The following is a 20,393-nucleotide window of genomic DNA, read 5'->3' on the forward strand; positions in this document are numbered from 1 at the left end:
TATCGCCTGACACCAGTCAGATCTGGGTGTCGCTGTCACCAGGGGTGTGAGATCTGCCCTGGTAATCTGATTCCTCCATGGCTCAGACTCCTGTCATATGCTGGACCCTTCCTGAGGAGCTCAGATCTGCCCTGTACAGCCTGGAGTCTGATCACCTTCATCAATAGTAAGAGAACCTCTCACCCATCCATCCATCCCCCCATCCACTGTCACCCATCCATCCCCCTATCCACTGTCACACATCTATCTATCCCCCTTCCACTGTCACCCATCCATTCCCCTTCCACTGTCACCCATCCATTCATCCCCCATACACTGTCACCCATCCATCCCCCATACACTGTCACCCATCCATCCCCCTTCCACTGTCACCCATCCATCCATCCCCCCAAACACTGTCACCCATCCATCCCCCTATCCACTGTCACACATCCATCTATCCCCCTTCCACTGTCACCCATCCATTCACCCCCCATCCACTGTCACACATCCATCCCCCATACACTGTCACCCATCCATTCATCCCCCATCCACTGTCACACATCCATCCCCCATACACTGTCACCCATCTATCCCCCTTCCACTGTCACCCATCCATCTCCCTTCCACTGTCACCCCCTCTGCTCATACATCCTCAGCTGATCAAGGATTTTTGCTACTTTGTCTTACGCTGGGTGACTCTGTAGTCACTTTGTATCAGTTGTTGCTGTGAAGTTCTCCCTGCAGGCATTCCCCCTTCCTCCTCTGCCTTGTGTTTGTTTGCAGCTCCTGGTAACCGACCCCGGAGACTGACATGGGCGGAGGAATGAGCCAGGTAAGCACTGTGTGTGTGTGTATTCTACCCACACGTCTCTGCTTTCTGTGTATTTCTCTTCATACACTTTAATGTAGAACTAAAAGGCAAAACTTTTTAGTTGTGGAGAGAGATTAGAACACCTGTCACGTTTTTTTGCTGTCTGTGTCCCCGTTATGGAGATTCACCCTCTCTGTTTGTCCTGCTTACTGTTACCACTGAAAGTAAAAGAAAATCCTGAATTTTGGGTTGTCCCCAGAGAAGTAATAGAGGGGGAAATCTTCCAGAGGGGACACTCGTTCTGGTGACCCCATGGGATTACCTTAATTTGCCGGGATTTCCTCTCACTTCCTGTTTTGGCTACGGGACAGGAAATAAAGGTAAATCACACAGATAGCAAAAAAAAAAAAAAAAACTGACGGGATATAGTCCTCCCTTATTTATTCTAAAATTAAAGAGAAAGGTTTTGCCTGAACTTCTACTTTAATGTAGATGTCGATCCAAAAAGTTCTTAAAAACGTTTTAAAGCTGAAGTTTTAATCTGTTTATATTTTGCTTTCCCTGGTTCCCCCCTCATCAACAAGATAATTATATATATTTTTTTAATAGTACATCAGTAGCGGCCCGTCCATTAGGGGTGTTTCGTCACATTCGGCTACCCATCACATTTTGCTACCCGCTAGAGTGTGCATGCGCGACGCCACCATATGCGTTCCAACACTGTTGTAAGACAACACTTTGCCACACTTTGCTCGCCACGCTGCGGGCACGGCCTCGCTTCGCTCGGCATTATTATAATCTAACTCTATGTCCACTTGGATGGTGGGGCTTGAACCTGGACTCCGGGGTGTGGCCACAAAATTCTGCGCAATCGCAGATCGCCACAGTGTTGGAACGCATATGGCGGCGCCGCGCATGCGCAGTTCAGCGGGTAGCCAAATGTGATGGGTCGCCATATGTGACGAAACATCGGCGCAAGGGTGCCGCCCCCCCCCATCCATGTCTCTGGCCCCCTAATCTACATTGGGGGCGCCGATGTTCTATCGGATAGTGCCCGCTATTGAGAAGTGCCCGGGGTGAATGGCACATACGGAGCACAACAGCTGATTTTACGATCAGCTGTTGTGACGGCGCCTGCGCACAATAGCCGACAGAAGAAATTTTTGTGTCAGATTGTGCCCCGCGCTGGCGAGGTGTGTTCATGTCGGTGAGGGGCGGATTTGTACATGATGGGGGGCGGATTATTAAATAATGGGCAGTGGTGCCACATCTTTTTCTGCTATTCTTCCTGGACGCTTGGGGGGCGTGTTTAGCCAACTGAAGGGCAAGTTTCTCTATCAGAAAAATATGTGTTTAGCAGCACTGCCCATCATTTAATAATCCGCCCCCATCATGTACAAATCCGCCCCTCACCGACATGAACACGCCTCGCCGGCGCCAGGCACAGTCTGACACAAAAATTTCTTCCGTCGGCTATTGAGCGCAGGCGCTGTCTTGCCGTCACAACAGCTGATCATAAAATCAGCTGTTGTGCTGTTCTGTGCGGTGCATGAGCAGTACATCCTGGGCACTTCTCGCTAGCGGGCACTATCCGGATGCATGTGATAAGAGCTAGAGGATCTAATAGGCTTCAAAATAGGGTGGGCTTTGAGCACAGAGCACTGCGCCCCGATCCCACCCAGTTGCGTGACCATAGTGAATGAATATTTGCTATTCTCACACTGATCCTCCTCCCGGCCAATCAGTCATTTCAGCCAATCACCCGATTGGCTGAAAGGACAGGCGATCCTATTGGACGCCTAAGCGGAGGAAGGATGAGATGCACAGCGAAGCCGCCGTGATGCAGAGGAGGAGGAGACGCCTACCTGCCGCCTGTCGCAGCGCTGCCCGCCCAGATGGGGTAAGTGCTGGGTGACCGACTGCCAGACCCCCAGGGGGGGTGCGGCAGGTGACCTGACTAGCGGGAGTGGGGGGGGGGGTACCGCCAGCCGACCGGAGGGGTGGATGTTTGCAGCCCCCCCCAAACAAAACTAAATAAACACCATATCTTATTTTGGACCCAGTAACATCATTACTGGGTCTCACTGCCAGTGACATCATCATCACCGGGTCTCACTGCCAGTGACATCATCATCACCGGGTCTCACTGCCAGTGACATCATCATCACCGGGTCTCACTGCCAGTGACATCATCATCACTGGGTCTCACTGCCAGTGACATCATCATCACCGGGTCTCACTGCCAGTGACATCATCATCACCGGGTCTCACTGCCAGTGACATCATCATCACTGGGTCTCACTGCCAGTGACATCATCACTGGCAGATCATGGCTGGTGGGAGGGGCCAGCAGGGGGCTGTACATGGCTTCCTGAAGACATCCCAGCCCCCCTGCCTCAGTACTCCTCTCAAGAGCCCCCAAGCCTGATATAAGCAGTGGGAGGAGTTATTCAAATATAAAAATGTCTTGATGGGCGGGTGTCAGTCTGTAGGAGTCGGCGTTCCTAGGCAGGCTGTATTTGCATGAAGACCACCCACGTGTGATGCTGAGGCTAGTCGATACTGGACATCCTCCAGCCAGGAGGGCTCTATCTGACTTGCTGCAGCTTCTAATGCACATTGTGAGAAGCTCACAGTGTGCGGTGCAATCAGAGTAAGCGAATCCAGTCCAGGAGAGGGGCCGGTACAACCGTGCAAGACTGGAGCACATTTAGGTGCGCTGCTAGCCCCTTCAAAATGAGCAGGCTACCTTAAATCTGAACTCCCGGCAGATATAAATGACACAAACGAATGCAACGCTGTAATCATTAACCCCTTTGGCGCTGGCGCCCCCCGTCCCTTTTAAAGGGTATTCCGATTCTGAGGGCGGGGTTTATGATCATGTGGCCATGGTGATTGGCAGTCACATGATTGGAAAGCCCCTGATGGCAAGCAGCTGCATCAACTGTGCCGGGAGCGATCAGCGCGGGGGCGCTATCTCTGCACAGCTGTGTTTGCAGTGCGGTACGCAAGTATGCGGCCAATCACTGCCAAGACCCCACCCACCTAGAGCCCGCATATTTATGTGCTGTCGGCACCAAGAGGTTAAGACACCATTGGATTTTCTCTTATGCAAGTAGTGAAAAATACTTGAATTTGACCTCTTGCAGTTCCGGTACAGCACAGCTCAGACTGGAGAAGGAAGAAGCAGCACAACGGGCCAATCAGTTCATGTGCTGACAAGGACCATGCTTATAGGAGAAGAGAGCAGAGTAGGAGGCATGAGCTCATCACTGTACTGCTTCTCTTTTCACTGTCCAGTCACAGGAATGGGGGGGTGCATCCAGGATGACCTGGGCTCATGGTAAGTGGGTTGCATTATGTTGGACATCATACTGAGGACATCTAGTGGCAAAAAAAAAAAGTACTGCGGGGAAAATCTCTATTTTATCTTTTAATGGGCTATTAATATTAATATTTATTATTATTTTGGTCTGGAGTTCTAGCACGCCACAATACATGGCATGTGCATCAATGCAATGTGTAGTACGAACGTTCCCCAGATCGCCCCTGAACCTCGCAGGATCTGGCTGGACACAACCTTGGAGCAGAACGTCTTCTCCGCTCCCCAGGAATTGGAGATTTCAGGGACCTGGCTGGTGGGATTTTCAGATTCCAGATGATGCGTTTTGGATAAATCCCTCCAGAGATTCGGGAATGTTTTTTGCCGGAATTAGATTTGGTAGATTCGCACGGCGATCGCCATCTTCACGTGACGTCTGTTTGGACAGTGTGCGCAGGAGATCGATTACTAATGGGAAAGGTTATACGGCGACCTAAGCGGGGATAAACTAAAATTAGATTGCGGCGGCGAGCAGCTGTTGTCGCCGGGGAAGACATTACTCAGGGGATAAGCTGGCGGAGGGAGGGGGTGTCATTAACCCTTTAATCCTCTTATACACGGCTGAACGTTTTTTTTTTTCTAAATAGGGTCACCAAAGACTAAGCCAATTATTCTACCTGTAATGAGTACCTATAAAATATTAGCCTTAGAAACCCACTATTTAGGCTCCATTCACACCATGCAGGTGTGACAGAGCATGCACGCATTTCCGCGTATTTCCACGCGTCGCATGTAGCGTAGTCCATTCATTTTAAAGGCCTGTCCTACACTCCCTGGCCCTTTTGCAAAAGTGCGTTGCACTGAACCGCCTAGTACTGTGGCACCCTGCGTTTTGGTGTGTGCAAAGACATGCACGCTAGGAGATGAGTGAGAGTCTGTGCGTGCTGGGAAAGCACACGATTTTGCGCAAGTTTGCGGCACGCACTGATGTAAACGTAGCCCTATGTTTCTTCTTTGCACATTTCTTCTCCATAACATGTGGTCCTTCATTCATTTTTTTTCCCTGTTGACCTCTTTTACCGTTTGCGGCGTTGTTGCCCCACCCACCCTTCTTTTACTGGCTGGGTGGTTTGTACACATGAGACTGCCTCTGTATGCTAGGCAATATGCCTCTGCGCTCATTCTGGATTCACCAAGCCTGCCAGTCGTGCATTGAGCAGTTTACAGCAGCTTCAGGAAGCATAGAGCCCAGGCAGACTTATTACAGGCCAAAACAAGCAGAAGGGGGCGCCAACATCCAAGTGTAGCAGAAGAGGGCGCCAACATCCAAGTGTAGCAGAAGAGGGCTCCAACATCTAAGTGTAGCAGAAGAGGGTGTTTCGTCATATATGGCGACCCATCACATTTGGCTACGGAAGTGACGATCTGCTGAGAAATTTCACAGTGCAAATCCGTAACTTGCCGATATGCGTTCCAAAAGTTTTTATGACAATACGGAGCAGCGAAACCGTGAGATAATGTAACAGAAGTGACGTTACAGACAAGCTCTTCTTCTGTATAGTTATTGATTGTAAGACACCACTTTGCGACAAGGCCCCTCGCGGGCTTGCTTCGCTCGCCATGCTTCGGGCACGGCCTCACTTCGCTCGGCATAATTACAATCTAACTCTATGTCCACTTGGATGGTGGGGGCTTGAACCTGGACTTAGGGGTGGAGTCACATAATAACTGCGCAAGCGCAGTTCAACGTCACTTCCGTCACACTATCTGACGCTTTTAGTGTGCTGTTTTGTCGAAAAATGTTGGAACGCATATGGCGGCATCGCGCATGCGCACTCCAAAATGTGATGGGTCGCCATATGTGACGATACACCGGCGCAACCATCAAAGTGTAGCAGAAGAGGGTGCCAAAATCTAAGTGTAGCAAAAGAAGGGCACCAACATCTAAGTGTAGCAGAAGAGGGCACCAACATCTAAGTGTAGCAGAAGAGGGCACCAACTTCTAAGTGTAGCAGAAGAGGGCGCCAACATCTAAGTGTAGCAGAAGAGGGCGCCAACATCTAAGTGTAGCAGAAGAGGGCCCCAACTTCTAAGTGTAGCAGAAGAGGGTACCAACTTCTAAGCAGAAGAGGGCACAACCATCAAAGTGCTTTTTTTGGTATGTGCATTATGTGACCCAGGACCTGGTACAGAGGAACAGCAACCATCTCCAGTAGTGACTGCCATTGAACTTTAACCCTTTCCACTCCCAATCTGTAGCTGGTCTCCTATACCAAGTAGTCCATCAGCACCATCATTTTTTTTTATATTGATTACATAGGCGAGCTCTGCTTCCTGCTCCAAGGTCATGCTTCACTCTTCCTCTACATGCCTCTGAGTCTGGGCAGACTGATAACAAGAAGCAATCTATGAGGCTAAAGTTGCCCATTTAATTGATTGCTTGTTTTACTGCTACAGGGCGGCAGCTGTGTGCCAGATCACGTATATTGACATGATCCTGCGCTTCCACCTGCAGGGGGCGTAAACTACACAGAACAGGGATCTGCCTATGTACATACCTCCCAACATTTTGAGATGGGAATGAGGGACACCTACTAACAAATGTATGTAGGCATAGGACACGCCCCCTTGCCACACCCCCTTAAAGGAGAATTAACCAAAAAAAAGTTAATTAAATCCACAAGGACTTTTTTTTTACCACTACTATTCCTTTATATTTGCTTTTAAAATTTACAATTGCAGCAATTTAGAATTTGGATGAAAGGTTTAGCACTGGGGAACACTTTTTGAAAGATAAAAAGTGCATTTTATATACAACTATATAGATCAGACCAAAATGAGGGACAAATGAGGAGGAAAGAGGGACGGAGGGACATTGCTCCAAATCAGGGACAGTCCCTCGAAATTAGAGACAGTAGGGAGCTATGTATGTAAACAAGGCAGATCCCCATTCTGATGGGGGGGAAAGAATTGATCCTGTGTTCCCGCAAAGATCCAGGAACATGGATCAAGGCCTTCCCCTAGTAAAAGCACCTCCCACCCTGTTAGAAAACACTGGCTAGGCACACATTTAACCCTTTGGTCGCCCCTGATGTTTAACCCCTTCACAGCCAGTGTCATTAGTACAGTGACAGTGTATATTTTTAGCGCTGATCACTGTATTAATGTCACTGGTTCCTGCAAAGTGTCAGTTAGTGTCCGATTGGCCGCGCAACCGCGCAATATTGCAGTCCCGCTTATAGTCGTTGATTGCCGCCATTACTGATTTTAAAAAAATTAACATTCCAGAAATATATTCCATAGTTTGTAGGCGCTATAACGCCTATTACACTTATTGGGATTTTTTTTTTTTTTTTACCAAAAACATGTAGCAGAATATATATTGGCCTAAATTTATGAAGAAATTAGATTTTTTTACATTTTTGTTTGGTATTTGTTTTATAGCATATATATATATATTTATTATATATGTTTGTATGTATATATACTTTTTTTTTTTTTTTCAAAATTGTTGCTCTTTTTTTGTTTATATCGCAAAAAAAAAACAAAAAAAAACGCAGAGGTGATCAAATACCACCAAAAGAAAGCTCTATTTGTGAGGAAAAAAGGACGTCAATTTTATTTCGGTCCAGTGTCGCACGACTGCGCGATTGTCAGTTAAAGTAACGCAGTGCTGTATCCCTGGTCATGAAGGGGGGTAAAACCTTCCGGAGGTCAATCGAAATTTGTCAGGTTTAGCAGGGATTGACTATATATGGGCATTGTGGTTGAACAGAAGTCAATCTGCCCATCGCCGTCTTTACAACTGCCTTTGATGGAAAACTTCAGCTCGATCAGCACTGCTGGCTATAACCTGCAGCGCTGATCAGTGTATTCTGATGGAAGGGAAGTCTCTGTACAAAAACACAGTGGGGAGGATTCCCCCCATCCACCTTAAATGTGTGAATGGCGGAATCTGTAATTTTTTTTATATTTGACCCGCTGGTTGAACGGAAAAAAAAAAAAAATGGACTACGCCTCCATGACCAGCTTATCTGAGCTTACATTATCTCTGCAGCAGTCATTTAGCAGGGGGCGCTCATTGCATTCTCTGCTGTATAAGTAGATGAAGCAAGTGCAGAAAACATGGACAGGCAAACGTGCAACAATGTGACAGTTGTCTTAAAGATTCCTAAAAGATGCTAAGGTGATAACTGTCAGGAGTCCCCCTTTAAAGGGACAGTCCACCCTCATTAGTTATACGAAGCGGTTAAAAGCTCGGTGAAGCCGTGGGAAGGCAGTTTATAAATAGGTCCGGCTTGGGATAAACACAGCATGAAAATAGCCGGCGGATGACGATGTTACTATCTGGCAGAGTCTTCATGGAGGATAAACATTATCTGTCTGCTGTTGGGGATACTCCGTACATCGATCGATGCCTGGGTGGTCCGGCTCCGCCACCATCCATAGGAACAGCAACACTCGCTGTCCCGCCGCCGCTTGACTTGGACCCCGTTTCACACTGGTGCCGCGGGCGCGTTGGCGGTAAAGCACCGCTCATTTTAGCGGGCACGTTCGCGGGTAAAGCGCCGCTCATTTTAACGGGCACGTTCGCGGTAAAGCACCGCTCATTTTAGCAGGCACGTTCGCAGGTAAAGCGCCGCTCATTTTAGCGGCGCTTTACCGCTGTTTAACCACTTAAGGACCATAAGGATTTGCCCCCCCTTACTGACCAGGCCATTTTTTGAGATAGGGCACTGCGCCGCTTTAACTGACAATTGCGCTATAAACAAAATAAGACCGTCAATTTTGAAAAAAAAAAAAAAAAAAAAACAATATTATTTACTTTTTGCTATAATAAATATCCCAAATAAAAATTTCTTCATCAGCTTAGGCCAATATTTGTTCTTCTACATATTTTTGGTAAAAAAAAAAAAAAAAAATCACAATAAGCGCATTTTGATTGGTTTGCGCAAAAGTTACAGCGTCTACAAAATAGGGGATAGATTTATGGCATTTTTATTATTATTTATATATATTTTTTTACTAGTTATAGCGGTGATCTGCGATTTTTAGCAGGACTGCGACATTGCGGCGGACAGATCGGACACTTTTGACACGTTTTTAGGACCAAGAGCAAAAAATAGCCACTGATTACTGTATAAATGTCACTGGCAGGGAAGGGGTTAACTCTAGGGGGGGCGATCAAGGGGTTAAGTGTTCCCTAGGGAGGTATTTCTAATTGTGGGGGCAGTGTAGTGACTGGAGGAGGAGAGAGATTGCTGTTCCTAATCACTAGGCACAGCAGATCTGTCTATCCTCCCCTGACAGAACGGAGATCTGTCTGATTACATTGATAGATCCCCGTTCTGTCTCTATCAGGAGCGTTTGCGGGTGGCTGGCGGACATCGCGGCCCCCAGCCACGTGCATCGGCCCCGGCGTTGCGCCACCCACGTGCCCCCTAGTGGCCTGAAAGCGGCCGATGTACAACGATGGTGATTCGCCCAGGAGAGACAACCTGCGGTGGGCGGTCCTAAACTGGTTGTGGCGCTTTTCGCCCGCTAGTGGGGCGCTTTTAACCCCAAAGCAGGGGTTAAAAACTCCCATGTTAGGGCGCTTCCGAAGTGCTGCCCATTCATTCCAAAGGGCAGGGCGTTTTGAGAGCGCTAAATACAGCGCTCCCAAACCGCGCCCAAAGATGCTGCTTGCAGGACGTTTCAAAACGTCCCGCAAGCGCACCGCCCCAGTGTGAAAAGTCGCACTGGAATGAATAGGAGGGGCTTTTCAGGCTCTTAGCGGAGGCTATTTCTAGTGCTTGTTAATCGCCTGTGTGAAAGGGGTCTTAAAGTGAAGATTTAGTCTCGAAAATAAAATGTATCTATCTACCGGTATCTACCTATAAAGTACTGTGCAAAAGTTTTGGGCATGTGTGAAGAAAGGCAGTAAAGTAAAAATGCTTTCAAAAATATATATTTTATTTTTATCAGGTTATAAGTAAAAAATCGAAATCAAATCAATATTTGGTGTGACCCCCTTTAGCTTCAAACCAGCATCAGTTCTAATGCCGCGTACACACGAGCGGACTTTACGGCAGACTTTGCCCAGCGGACTGGATTTCGTCGGACAATTCGATCGTGTGTGGGCTCCAGCGGACTTTTTTTTCTCAAAAGTTGGACGGACTTAGATTTGAAACATGTTTTAAATCTATCCGTTGAAATCGAGTCCGGTCAAAAAGTCCGCTTGTCTGTATGCTAATTCGACGGACAAAAAGCCACGCTAGGGCAGCTATTGGCTACTGGCTATGAACTTCCTTGTTTTAGTCCGGTCGTACGTCATCACATACGAATTCGACGGACTTTGGTGGATTGTGTGTAGGCAAGTCCGTTCATTCAGAAAGTCTGTCGTAAAGTCTGCCGTAAAGTCCGACCGTGTGTATGCGGCATTACACTTGCACAAAGTCAGGGATTTTGTAGGATTAGAATCAGGTGCATGATTAACCAATTAATCAGGCAGGTGCTAATGATCATCAATTTCATATGTATGATGAAACAGCCATTAACTGAAACAGAAACAGCTGTGTAGGAGGCTTAATACTGGGTGAGGGACAGTCAAACTCTGCTACTAAATGCCGGTTCACACAGGGGCGTCTTGTCAGGCGACCTAGCCGCCTGACAAGTCGCCTCCCGTTCTGTACTACGGAACTGTTCTAATAGGAGCGACGCAAGTCGCTCCGACTTAGAAAAAGGTTCCTGTAGTATTTTTGGGGCGACTTCAGGCAACTTGCATTGACTTCTATACAGAAGTCGTTTTGCAAGTCGCCGCTGAAGTCGTGTGCAGGTCGCCTCGGTGAGGCGACCTGCAAGTCGTGCCGCCCCTGTGTGATCTGGCACTTAGGCTACTTTCAATACTGTAGCCGCTCCTTGTTAGCGGTAAAGCGCCGCTAGTTTTAGCGTTGCTTTACCGTAATTTTAGCGGTGCTTTTCGGCTGCTAGCCGGGTGCTTTTAAACCCGGCTAGCAGCCGAAGAAAGGCTTAAAAGCCGTGGTCATGTCATCATATGACCACGCCCCCTTATGACCTCACAGTCCCAGCATGCCCCGGGACTGGAATGTCATAGGGGGGTGGGGTCACCACCTATATAAGTCCGTTGCGGAGCGCACAGAGACCATTCCGGCTGGAGAGAGCGCCGTGTCAACATCTCTGGAAGAGAAGAGGGAAGAAGACGATCCAGAAGTCCGGACCACCGCTGGCAAAAGAGCGCCAGAAGATAGCAGTGGAGCCGGTAGAAGATGCGGACACCGGGAGAAGACGCCGGAGAGACCCCCAAAGTCGGAAGAGGACCCCCGTAGTCGGAAGAAGACCCCCGAAGTCGGAAGAGGACCCCCGAAGTCGCCTAATAAATTACTTTAAAAACCTGTGTACTGTGATTTTTATTGACACTTTTCCCTAGGTGAATGGGTAGGGGTACGATGTACCCCATACTCATTCACATAGGGTGGGGGGCTAGGATATGGGGGTCCCCTTTTTAAAGGGGGCTCCCGGATTCCGATAAGCCCCCCGCCCGCAGACCCCGACAACCAACGGCCAGGGTTGTCGGGAAGAGGCCCTTGTCCTCATCAACATGGGGACAAGGCGCTTTGGGGTGGGGGGCCCGCAGGGCGCCCCCTTCCCCCAAAGCACCCACCCCCCATGTTGAGGGCATGTGGCCTGGTACGGCTCAGGAGGGGGGGGGCGCTCGCTCGTCCCCACTCTCTTTCCTGACTGGCCAGGCTGCGTGCTCGGATAAGGGTCTGGTATGGATTTTAGGGGGGACCCCCACGCCGTTTTTTCGGTGTAGGGGGTTCCCCTTAAAATCCATACCAGACCGAAGGGCCTGGTGTTCCCCAGAGGGGAATTCCCCCTCGTGCCCGCCGCAGTAGGAAAATGTGTTTTTCCTATTGCAGCTAGCGCGAGATGTACAGTACCCTGCCGCCGGGAAACATTCTTGCGGCTGCGTACTGTAGTTTGTACAAAAGTCCGATGGCTTTGTGTACACACGATCAGACTTTGCTCCATCTGACTTTTGTTGCCAGAAAGTTTGTCCGTTCGCACAGCCAACAAAAGTCCGATGGAAACTGAAAAAGTTTGTCCGATGGAGTGTACATACGGTCGGATGTTGCTCCAAAACAGCTAATTTGCATGTTTGTTGTCAAAAAGTCAGATCGTGTGTATGGCCCTTTAGAGTACCTAGAAGAATTGATGCTGTTTTGAAGGCAAAGGGCAGTCACTCCAAATAATGATTGGATTTGGATTTCTCTTCTGTTCATTAACTTTCCATTTGGTTAATTTACAAAAATAAACTATTAACGCTTCTATTTCTGAAAGCTTTCTTCATTTACAGCATTCTTTCACACCTGCCTAAAACTTTTGCACAATAATATATATATATATATATATATTATATATACTTTTGAGGTCACACACTGTCTCTTAGCTCTTTAGTGTGCAGGCCAAGCAGCATCTTTCTCCTACACTCCTACTTGCACAGTTGTACCGGCTCCTCTCCTGAGCTGAACTGATTTAATCTGATTTCACTGCACACTGTGAGCTTCTCACAATGTGCATTAGAAGCTGCAGCCAGCCAGATAGAGCCCCGCCTCATTTCCTGGCTGGAGGACGTCCAGCAACATCTATTCTAGACTTTCCTCCCCAACCTGACTATCCCTGACCCACCCCCCCTTCATTCACTGGATTTCAATCATGGAGGCTCAGCATCACATTGTAGGCATTACCTATGCCATAGCTCCCAACTGTCCCTGATTTGGAGGGACTGTCCCTCTGTCCCTCATTCCATCCCAGAGAGCTGCACTGTGTTCATTTCCCCACCGGGGGGAATTGTGAACAGTATGAAAATGAGAAAATCATTAAACTTTAAATTCCCCCAAATATTATTGTATGTCATTTCAGAGTTCTCTGTACAGCACTCTAGCATATGTCAGAGCTATATAACTGTATAATAATAGTGTGTGACTGCATAGCTCCCAACTGTCCCTGATTTCGAGGGACTGTCCCTGATTTGGAACAATGTCCCTCTGTCCCTCATTCCTCCTCATTTGTCCCTCATTTTGGTCTGATCTATATATTTATGTATATAAAATGTACTTTTTATCTTTCAAAAAGTGTTTTTAGCGCTAAACCTTTTATCTGATTTCTAAATTGTTGCATTTGTAAATTCCAAAAGCCAATATAAAGGAATAGTAGTGGTAAAAAAAAGCACTTGTGGGTTTAACCAATCTTGTTTTTTTTTTTTGTACAATTCTCCTTTAAGGGGGTGTGGCAGGGGGTGTGTCCTATACCTGCATAGGAGTGGGCAATCCTGGGCAGGCTGTATTTGTATAGGCATATCTCCCAACTTTTAGAGATGGAAGGACACCTATCAGCAAAAGTATGCAGGTATAGGACACCCCCCCTGCCACGCCCCCTTAAAGGAGAATTGTACAAAAAAAAAAGCACTTGTGGGTTTAACCAATCTTGTTTTTTTTTTTTTGTACGATTCTCCTTTAAGGGGGCGTGGCAGGGGGTGTACTTTTGCTGATAGGTGTCCTTCGTTCCCATCTCTAAAAGTTGGGAGGTATGCCTGTACAAATACAGCCTGCCCAGGATTGCCCTCCAGACTGACACCCAGCCATCATTTTTATATTTGCGTGACTCCTCCCAAGAGCCCGCCCACTGCTTACATCACTACTTGGGGCTCTGGAGCAGAGTAAGGGGGTGATATCTATAAAGTAGTGAATGTGACGTCCACCAAACATTTTCTATCGTATCTACAACAGATGAACCTGGAAGATTCACAGGCAGAGAATGTTTGGTAAATGTCACATTCACTGCTATAAAAATTTGCAGTGTTTTTTTTTTTAGATCGTTATCATAACTCAGTGGATGTTTTTCTCCTGCAGATCCTGGATGGGTTCTACCTGGGCAATCTAAGAGGTAAGAGCGAATATAGGAATGTCATCAGTGTGATATACAGTAATATACACCCACCGGCCACTTTATTAGGTACACCTCGCTAGTACCGGGTTGGACCCTCTTTTGCCTTTATTCTTGGTGGCATATATTCAAGAAGGTGTTGGAAACGTTCCTCAGAGATTTTGCTCCATAGTGACATGATAGCATCACACAGTTGCTGCAGATTTGTCGGCTGCACATCCATGATGCCAATCTCCCATTCCACCACATCCCAAAGGTGTTCTATTGGATGAGATCTAGTGAGTGTGGAGCTCTATTGGGTTGAGATCTGGTGAGTGTGGAGGCCATTGGAGTACAGGGACCTCATTGTCCAGTGGTGAGATGATTGGAGCTTTGTGACATGGTGCATTATCCTGCTGGAAGGAGCCATCAGAAGATGGGGACACTGTAGTCATAAAGGGATGGACATGGTCAGCAACAATACTCAGGTAGGCCGTGGTGTTTAAACGATGACCAGTTGGTACTAAGGGGCCCAAAGTGTGCCAAGAAAATATCCCCCCCACCATTATATTACCACCACCAGCCTGAACCGGTGATACAAGACAGGATGGATCCGTTGGATATGTTTTATAGCAGTAAGTAATGAGTAAGCACTTGGATAAGTGCGAAACGCGTTAGCCTATCATCTGTACACTCTGTCCATGGTGTCCTGTACATGACATGTTCCTGATTTTAAAATAAAGCAATTTGGATTTTTATTTCCTGGAGTGCGGCTGTCCGGATTTTCTCATTTGCACACAAGTAAAAAATATTGTTTTTTTTTTCACAACTGTCGGCCTTTTTTTGTTTATAGCGCAAAAAAATAAAAAAGCGCAGAGTTGTTCAAACATCTCAAAGCTCTATTTGTGGGGGGAAAAAAGGACCTCATTTTTTTTTTTTAGTGTCGCATGACCGCGCAATTTATCAGTTAAACTAACCCAGTGCCATACTGCAAAAATGGCCTGGTTAGGAAGGGGGGGGGCGTAAATCTACCGGAGGTCAAGTAGTTAATTGCTCATTATCAGTCTGGTCTGTTCTATATATGTGTGTGACTTCCTTCTAATGGTCTCTCCCTAGACGCTGAGGACACAACGTCACTGAGCAGGAATGGTGTCACCCACATTGTGTCCATCCACAACAATGCAAAGCCCCTCTTACCGGTGAGTAGCGGAGACCCCAACACTTCCATTATATTCAGCCTGGCGGGGACATCCTCTGTCAGAAGTTGCTAGTCCCCTGGATCAATATAACAGGTGTGGATCCAACACCAGCTGATTTCTGCCAGGACAGGTGCTCTTTGGGGAAAAAAATTTAAAAAATATACAATGTAAAGGAAAGTCAGAAAAGGGATTGTATAACATTTATTATTTAGTACATACACAATCAGTAATACAAGTTACATTGTATCCATAGCCAAACTTTTTTTTTTTTGGGTGGAGATACTTTAAAAAATATATATCAGTGTATGGTTTGCTTGTATGCATACTTCATACTTAAAGCGGAGTTCCACCCAAAAATGGAACTTCCGCTTTTCGGAACCCCCCCCCCTCCGGTGTCACATTTGGCACCTTTCGGGGGGGGGGGGGGGGGAGCAGATACCTGTCTAATACAGCTATTTTGCTCCCACTACTGGGCATAGATACCCGCGCCACCCGCAGGTATCTACGCCACTCCCCCCCCCCCCCCCCCGTCTCCTGGGAGACACACAGGTCCCAGGAGACAGCAGGGACCAGTGGGTACATGCAGCGCGAGTCGCGCATGCGCAGTAGGGAACCAGGAAGTGAAGCCGCAAAGCTTTACTTCCTGATTCCCTTACTGAAGATGGCGGCGGCAGCACCCGAGAGACGAGGGACGGATCGGCTTCGGGTGCCGACATTGCGGGCGCCCTGGACAGGTAAGTGTCCATATTTTAAAACTTAGCAGCTGCAGTATTTGTCTTTAAAAAAAAAAAAAATTGGTGGACCTCCGCTGTATATGCAGTAAAGCATGCTTCTGTATACTCACTGTTATAGAGTTAGGGGTTAATCTTCTGCATTGTGTAAAAAGGCTGTTTGATCCTGCCTTCTCTGATCCTCCCCTTCTTCCACAGTCCCCAATATATCTCCTGATAAGACAGAGCCTTTGGAGTCAGGCTGCACATGCTCAGTTTGGTGTGTAATGCTAGAGAGTTTTTTTTTTTTCTTGGGAGGGTGCATGTGATCAGCACAGGGCCAATCAGCACTGTCCACACAGAGGGTTAGGGGTCCTGCAGCCTCATAGGACAATTGGGGGAGAAGGACAACTGTAGGAGGCCAGATATAGTGAATGCAGGCTCCTGGGTTTTGATACACTTTAAGTCTTCTTTTGTTCCGGCATCCTAATCCTGTTCCCCATTTTTTTTTTAGCAGCCTTGGCATGAGGGTGTGTTCCAGGGAACGTATAGGTGGAAATTAGTACAGATTTTCATCAATGTAGTCGTATACTATATATATATATATATATATATATATATAAAAACATATAATAGTGTTGTAATTGCCATTTTGCCATTTTCAAAAAGTTTACAGTTATTATATCCCACAGAGTCCAAAATCTTTTGAAAATGAAATGTCCGAAAACAAAGATTTGTATCCTTGTGTTAAAGCTTTGTGAATTACAACTTATACACAGTTAGAATTTAGCTAAAGGCAAAACTTTTTTTTTTTTTTTTCAGTTTTGGATGGAGTTGGGGTGTATTAGAGCCCCTTTCAGGTTTTTATTTCTATCTGTACCACCATTAAGGAGATTCACCCTCTCTATTTGTCCAAATTACTGTTATTACTGAGCGAGAAAGAAAATCCCAAATTTTGGACTGTTACAAAAATAGGAATAGAGGGGAAGTCCTCCAGAGGGGACAATAGTCATGGTGACACCCCGGGATTCCCACACTTTGGAGGATTTTCACTTCCTGTTTTGGCTATGGGACAGGAAGTGAAGGGAAATCTCCCTAATGGGACACAGAAAAAAAAAACTGCCAGGGGTTATAACCCTCCCTTACTCTATCCAAAATGAAGAAAAAATGTTTTGTTTATAGGTCTAGTAACACTTCATCCTCATGTCTGCACATTAGGGGAGCAGCTTGCATGCTTCCCAGTGGTGACAATCAATAGGTCAGTTTCCTATCGATCACCTTGGGGACAATATCTGCAAGTTGCCCCCCACCCCCCACCCCAACTCCCTCACTCCCAAGTATTCAGGGAGTAAATTGTTGGTGGCACCATCTAAGCTACCACCCCCACTTACAGATCTGGTCTACACGAAGGTTTGGCCTTATAAAGACATTTCTGCTTTTTAGCACCAGCCAGTGGAGTGCAAATTGTGCCACCCCCCCCCCCCCCCAACTCCCCAGTAAGTATAGGTGTGCACACAGGGTGTGCCAGGTGTGTCTGGGCACACCCTAATCACCCCCTACTGCCCTGGCTCCTCCCCACAGCGCTGCCGGCTTCCTTTCCTCTTCTCTCCCACCGGCTGCTGCTGTGGGCACACACAGGGATGTTTTAGAATGAGTGGGGGAAGGGGCCTGTAAATATGTAATTTACTGCCCCCTTCCCTTTCTGAATGAACACAGTGAGTGAGCGGTGCTATGTGTTTGAGCTTTGGAGTGCACACCTATGCCAGTAAGGTTTGGTCTAAAAAGAGTATTCAAGGCACTAAAGATCAGTAATCTGGATAGAATATTTAATTGTTGACGATCGATCCATTTATCCCATTACTAATAATTACAGGATTACATGATCTGATCTTTTATGTAAAATAAAATGAAATTTAAGATCCCTGAAACATTTTCTGTATATGATGTGTTAGAATTACCATGGCTGTACATTTCATTCTAAACACCAGGGGGCAGCATTACACCATAATGTGCAATGGGGACTTGATTAAGACACTACTTCTGTGAAAAGATTGTGAATGGAATTAGTTTACTGAGTAAGAGACTTCCTAATACGATAGATCAGTGGTCTCCAAACTGCGGCCCTTTGCTCGCCATTATCCGGCCCTTGGAGCAATTTTCTTCCCACTAACACAAGACACTATGGGGTTGATTTACTAAAACTGGAGAGTGCAAAATTTAGTGCAGCTCTGCATAGAAACCAATCAGCTTCCACGTTTGTCTGTCAAAGCCTAACTGAACAAGCTGAAGTTAGCAGCTGATTGGCTACCATGCCCAGCTGCACCAGATTCAGTTTTAGTAAATCAACCTGTACTTCTCCCATTGACACCAACAATAGTGCACTATTTCACACAATACCAACGATGGGGCACTATATCTTCCACTGACACCAACAATGGGGCACTATTCCTCCCACTAATATCAATGATGGGGCACTATTCCTCCAACTGATATCAATGATGGGGCACTATTCCTCTCACTGATACCAATGATGGGGCACTATTCCTCCAACTGATATCAATGATGGGGCACTATTCCTCCCACTGATACCAATGATGGGGCACTATTCCTCCCACTGATACCAATGATGGGGCACTATGCCTTCCACTGATACCAATGATGGGGCACTATTCCTCCCATTGACACCAATGATGGGGCACTATTCCTCCCATTGACACCAATGATGGGGCACTATTCCTCTCACTGATACCAATGATGGGGCATTGGCGTCAGGATGCCAGGATCATTTCTACTCCCAATGGCCACAGTCCGGCCCCCCTATAATGTCTGATGGCAGTAAACTTGCCCTTTGTTTAGAAAGTTTGGAGACCGCTGAGATAGATAGATAGATAGATAGATAGATAGATAGATAGATAGATAGATAGATAGATAGATAGATAGATAGATAGATAGATAGATAGATAGATAGATAGATAGATAGATAGATAGATACTCTCTGAGATTTTATTCCAGGATTTGTTGAACTGACTGACTGCAATGACCTCCTGTCAGCCACTAGAGGGAGCACCTATGCTGCTCTAGATCAGTGGTTTCCAGGTTGTGATATACAGTATAGGGGACCTCAGGGGTAGCCCCCTGAGGATCTCAAAGGACCCCACATGATATCATTTTATATATGTAAAGCTACAGGAGACTTTACAAAATCATCACTCCCACTGCTGACCAAGAGCTGCAGGTTGGGCACCTCCAGGGACACAAACATGAAATATGGAACAGCAAAAGGTGTTAACATGCGATGGTCACATTAAAAACAGTGATTATCGAAAATTAATTTGTTGTAGTTTTCCTAAGAGCTGCAGTTGGGGGCTGAGGGATAAAAATACACCCATCACGTCTTACATCACACCCCCTCAGTGTGGCACAGAGAAGGAGGAACAGGAAAGGCTGGCGGGTTGTGTAACACTCTGAGCACAGATTGAGCTCTGCCCGTTGTCTGCAGATGGCTCTGCTGAGGGACCAGCAGGAAGGAAACAGCTGCAGCAGCTCCATCTTACAGAAGATGCTCCAGACCGCAGGACAGGAGCTGTCACCCCCCCCCCCCCCCCCCCGACCGTGACAACCGACAGACCCCCCAACTATCCTCCAAATCACGACTGACAAAGGCACCGCCAGAGCGTTAATTATTCCTTAAAGGGTCAGTCCATCCAAAAACGGGTCTGAGCTGCTCCCTGCTGAAATTCCCAGCTCTGTTCCATTTCTTCTGTTGCATCTTTCATAATATAAAATAAATACAATTTATAGCAGGGATGGGGGGAACCCCTCATAATGGGCACAGCAGGTGTGGAGACCTGGGAACTCAGCACAGGGATGGTGAGAACTCCTCATAATGGGCACAGCAGGTGTACAGACCCAGGAACTTGGCACAGGGATGGTGGGAACCCCTCATAATGGGCACAATGGGTGTTCAGACCCAGAAACTCAGCACAGGGATCCCACTAATATTGTCCCCAAGAGTTAAAAAAAGACTGTCACTGTGTTTTACTCTCCAGAATCCACAAAACACTACAGCGCCTTGCAAAAGTATTCACCCCCCTTGGCATTTTTCATGTTTTGTTGCCTCACAACCTGGAATTAACATGGATTGTTTGAGGATTTGCATCATTTAATTTACAGAACATGCCCACAACTTTGAAGATTTTTTTTTTTTTTATTGTGAAGCAAACAAATAGGACAAAATAACAGAAAAAGTCAATGTGCATAACTATTCACCCCCCTAAAGTCAATACTTTGTAGAGCCACCTTTTGCGGCTATCACAGATCCAAGTCTCTTTGGATAAGTCTCTATGATCTTGCCACATCTTACCACTGGGATTTTTGCCCATTCCTCCTTGCAAAACTGCTCCAGCTCCTTCAAGTTGGATGGTTTGCGCTTGTGAACAGCG

General features: G+C 46.8%; 1 protein-coding gene across 1 annotated transcript in view; it reads left to right on the plus strand.

The window, feature by feature from the left end:
* LOC141111778 (dual specificity protein phosphatase 22-A-like) overlaps positions 1–20,393 on the plus strand; it is a 69,982-nt gene continuing 49,589 nt past the window's right edge. Inside the window, exons 1-4 of the mRNA XM_073603915.1 lie at positions 1–166; positions 766–814; positions 14,030–14,063; positions 15,159–15,241. Coding sequence (XP_073460016.1) covers positions 794–814; positions 14,030–14,063; positions 15,159–15,241 — 138 coding nt within the window. The 5' untranslated portion in view covers positions 1–166; positions 766–793. The remainder of the gene's footprint in view (positions 167–765; positions 815–14,029; positions 14,064–15,158; positions 15,242–20,393) is intronic.

This window comes from Aquarana catesbeiana, linkage group LG11 (assembly GCF_042186555.1).
Source record: "Aquarana catesbeiana isolate 2022-GZ linkage group LG11, ASM4218655v1, whole genome shotgun sequence".
In the NCBI taxonomy this organism is placed as follows: Eukaryota; Metazoa; Chordata; class Amphibia; order Anura; family Ranidae; genus Aquarana; species Aquarana catesbeiana.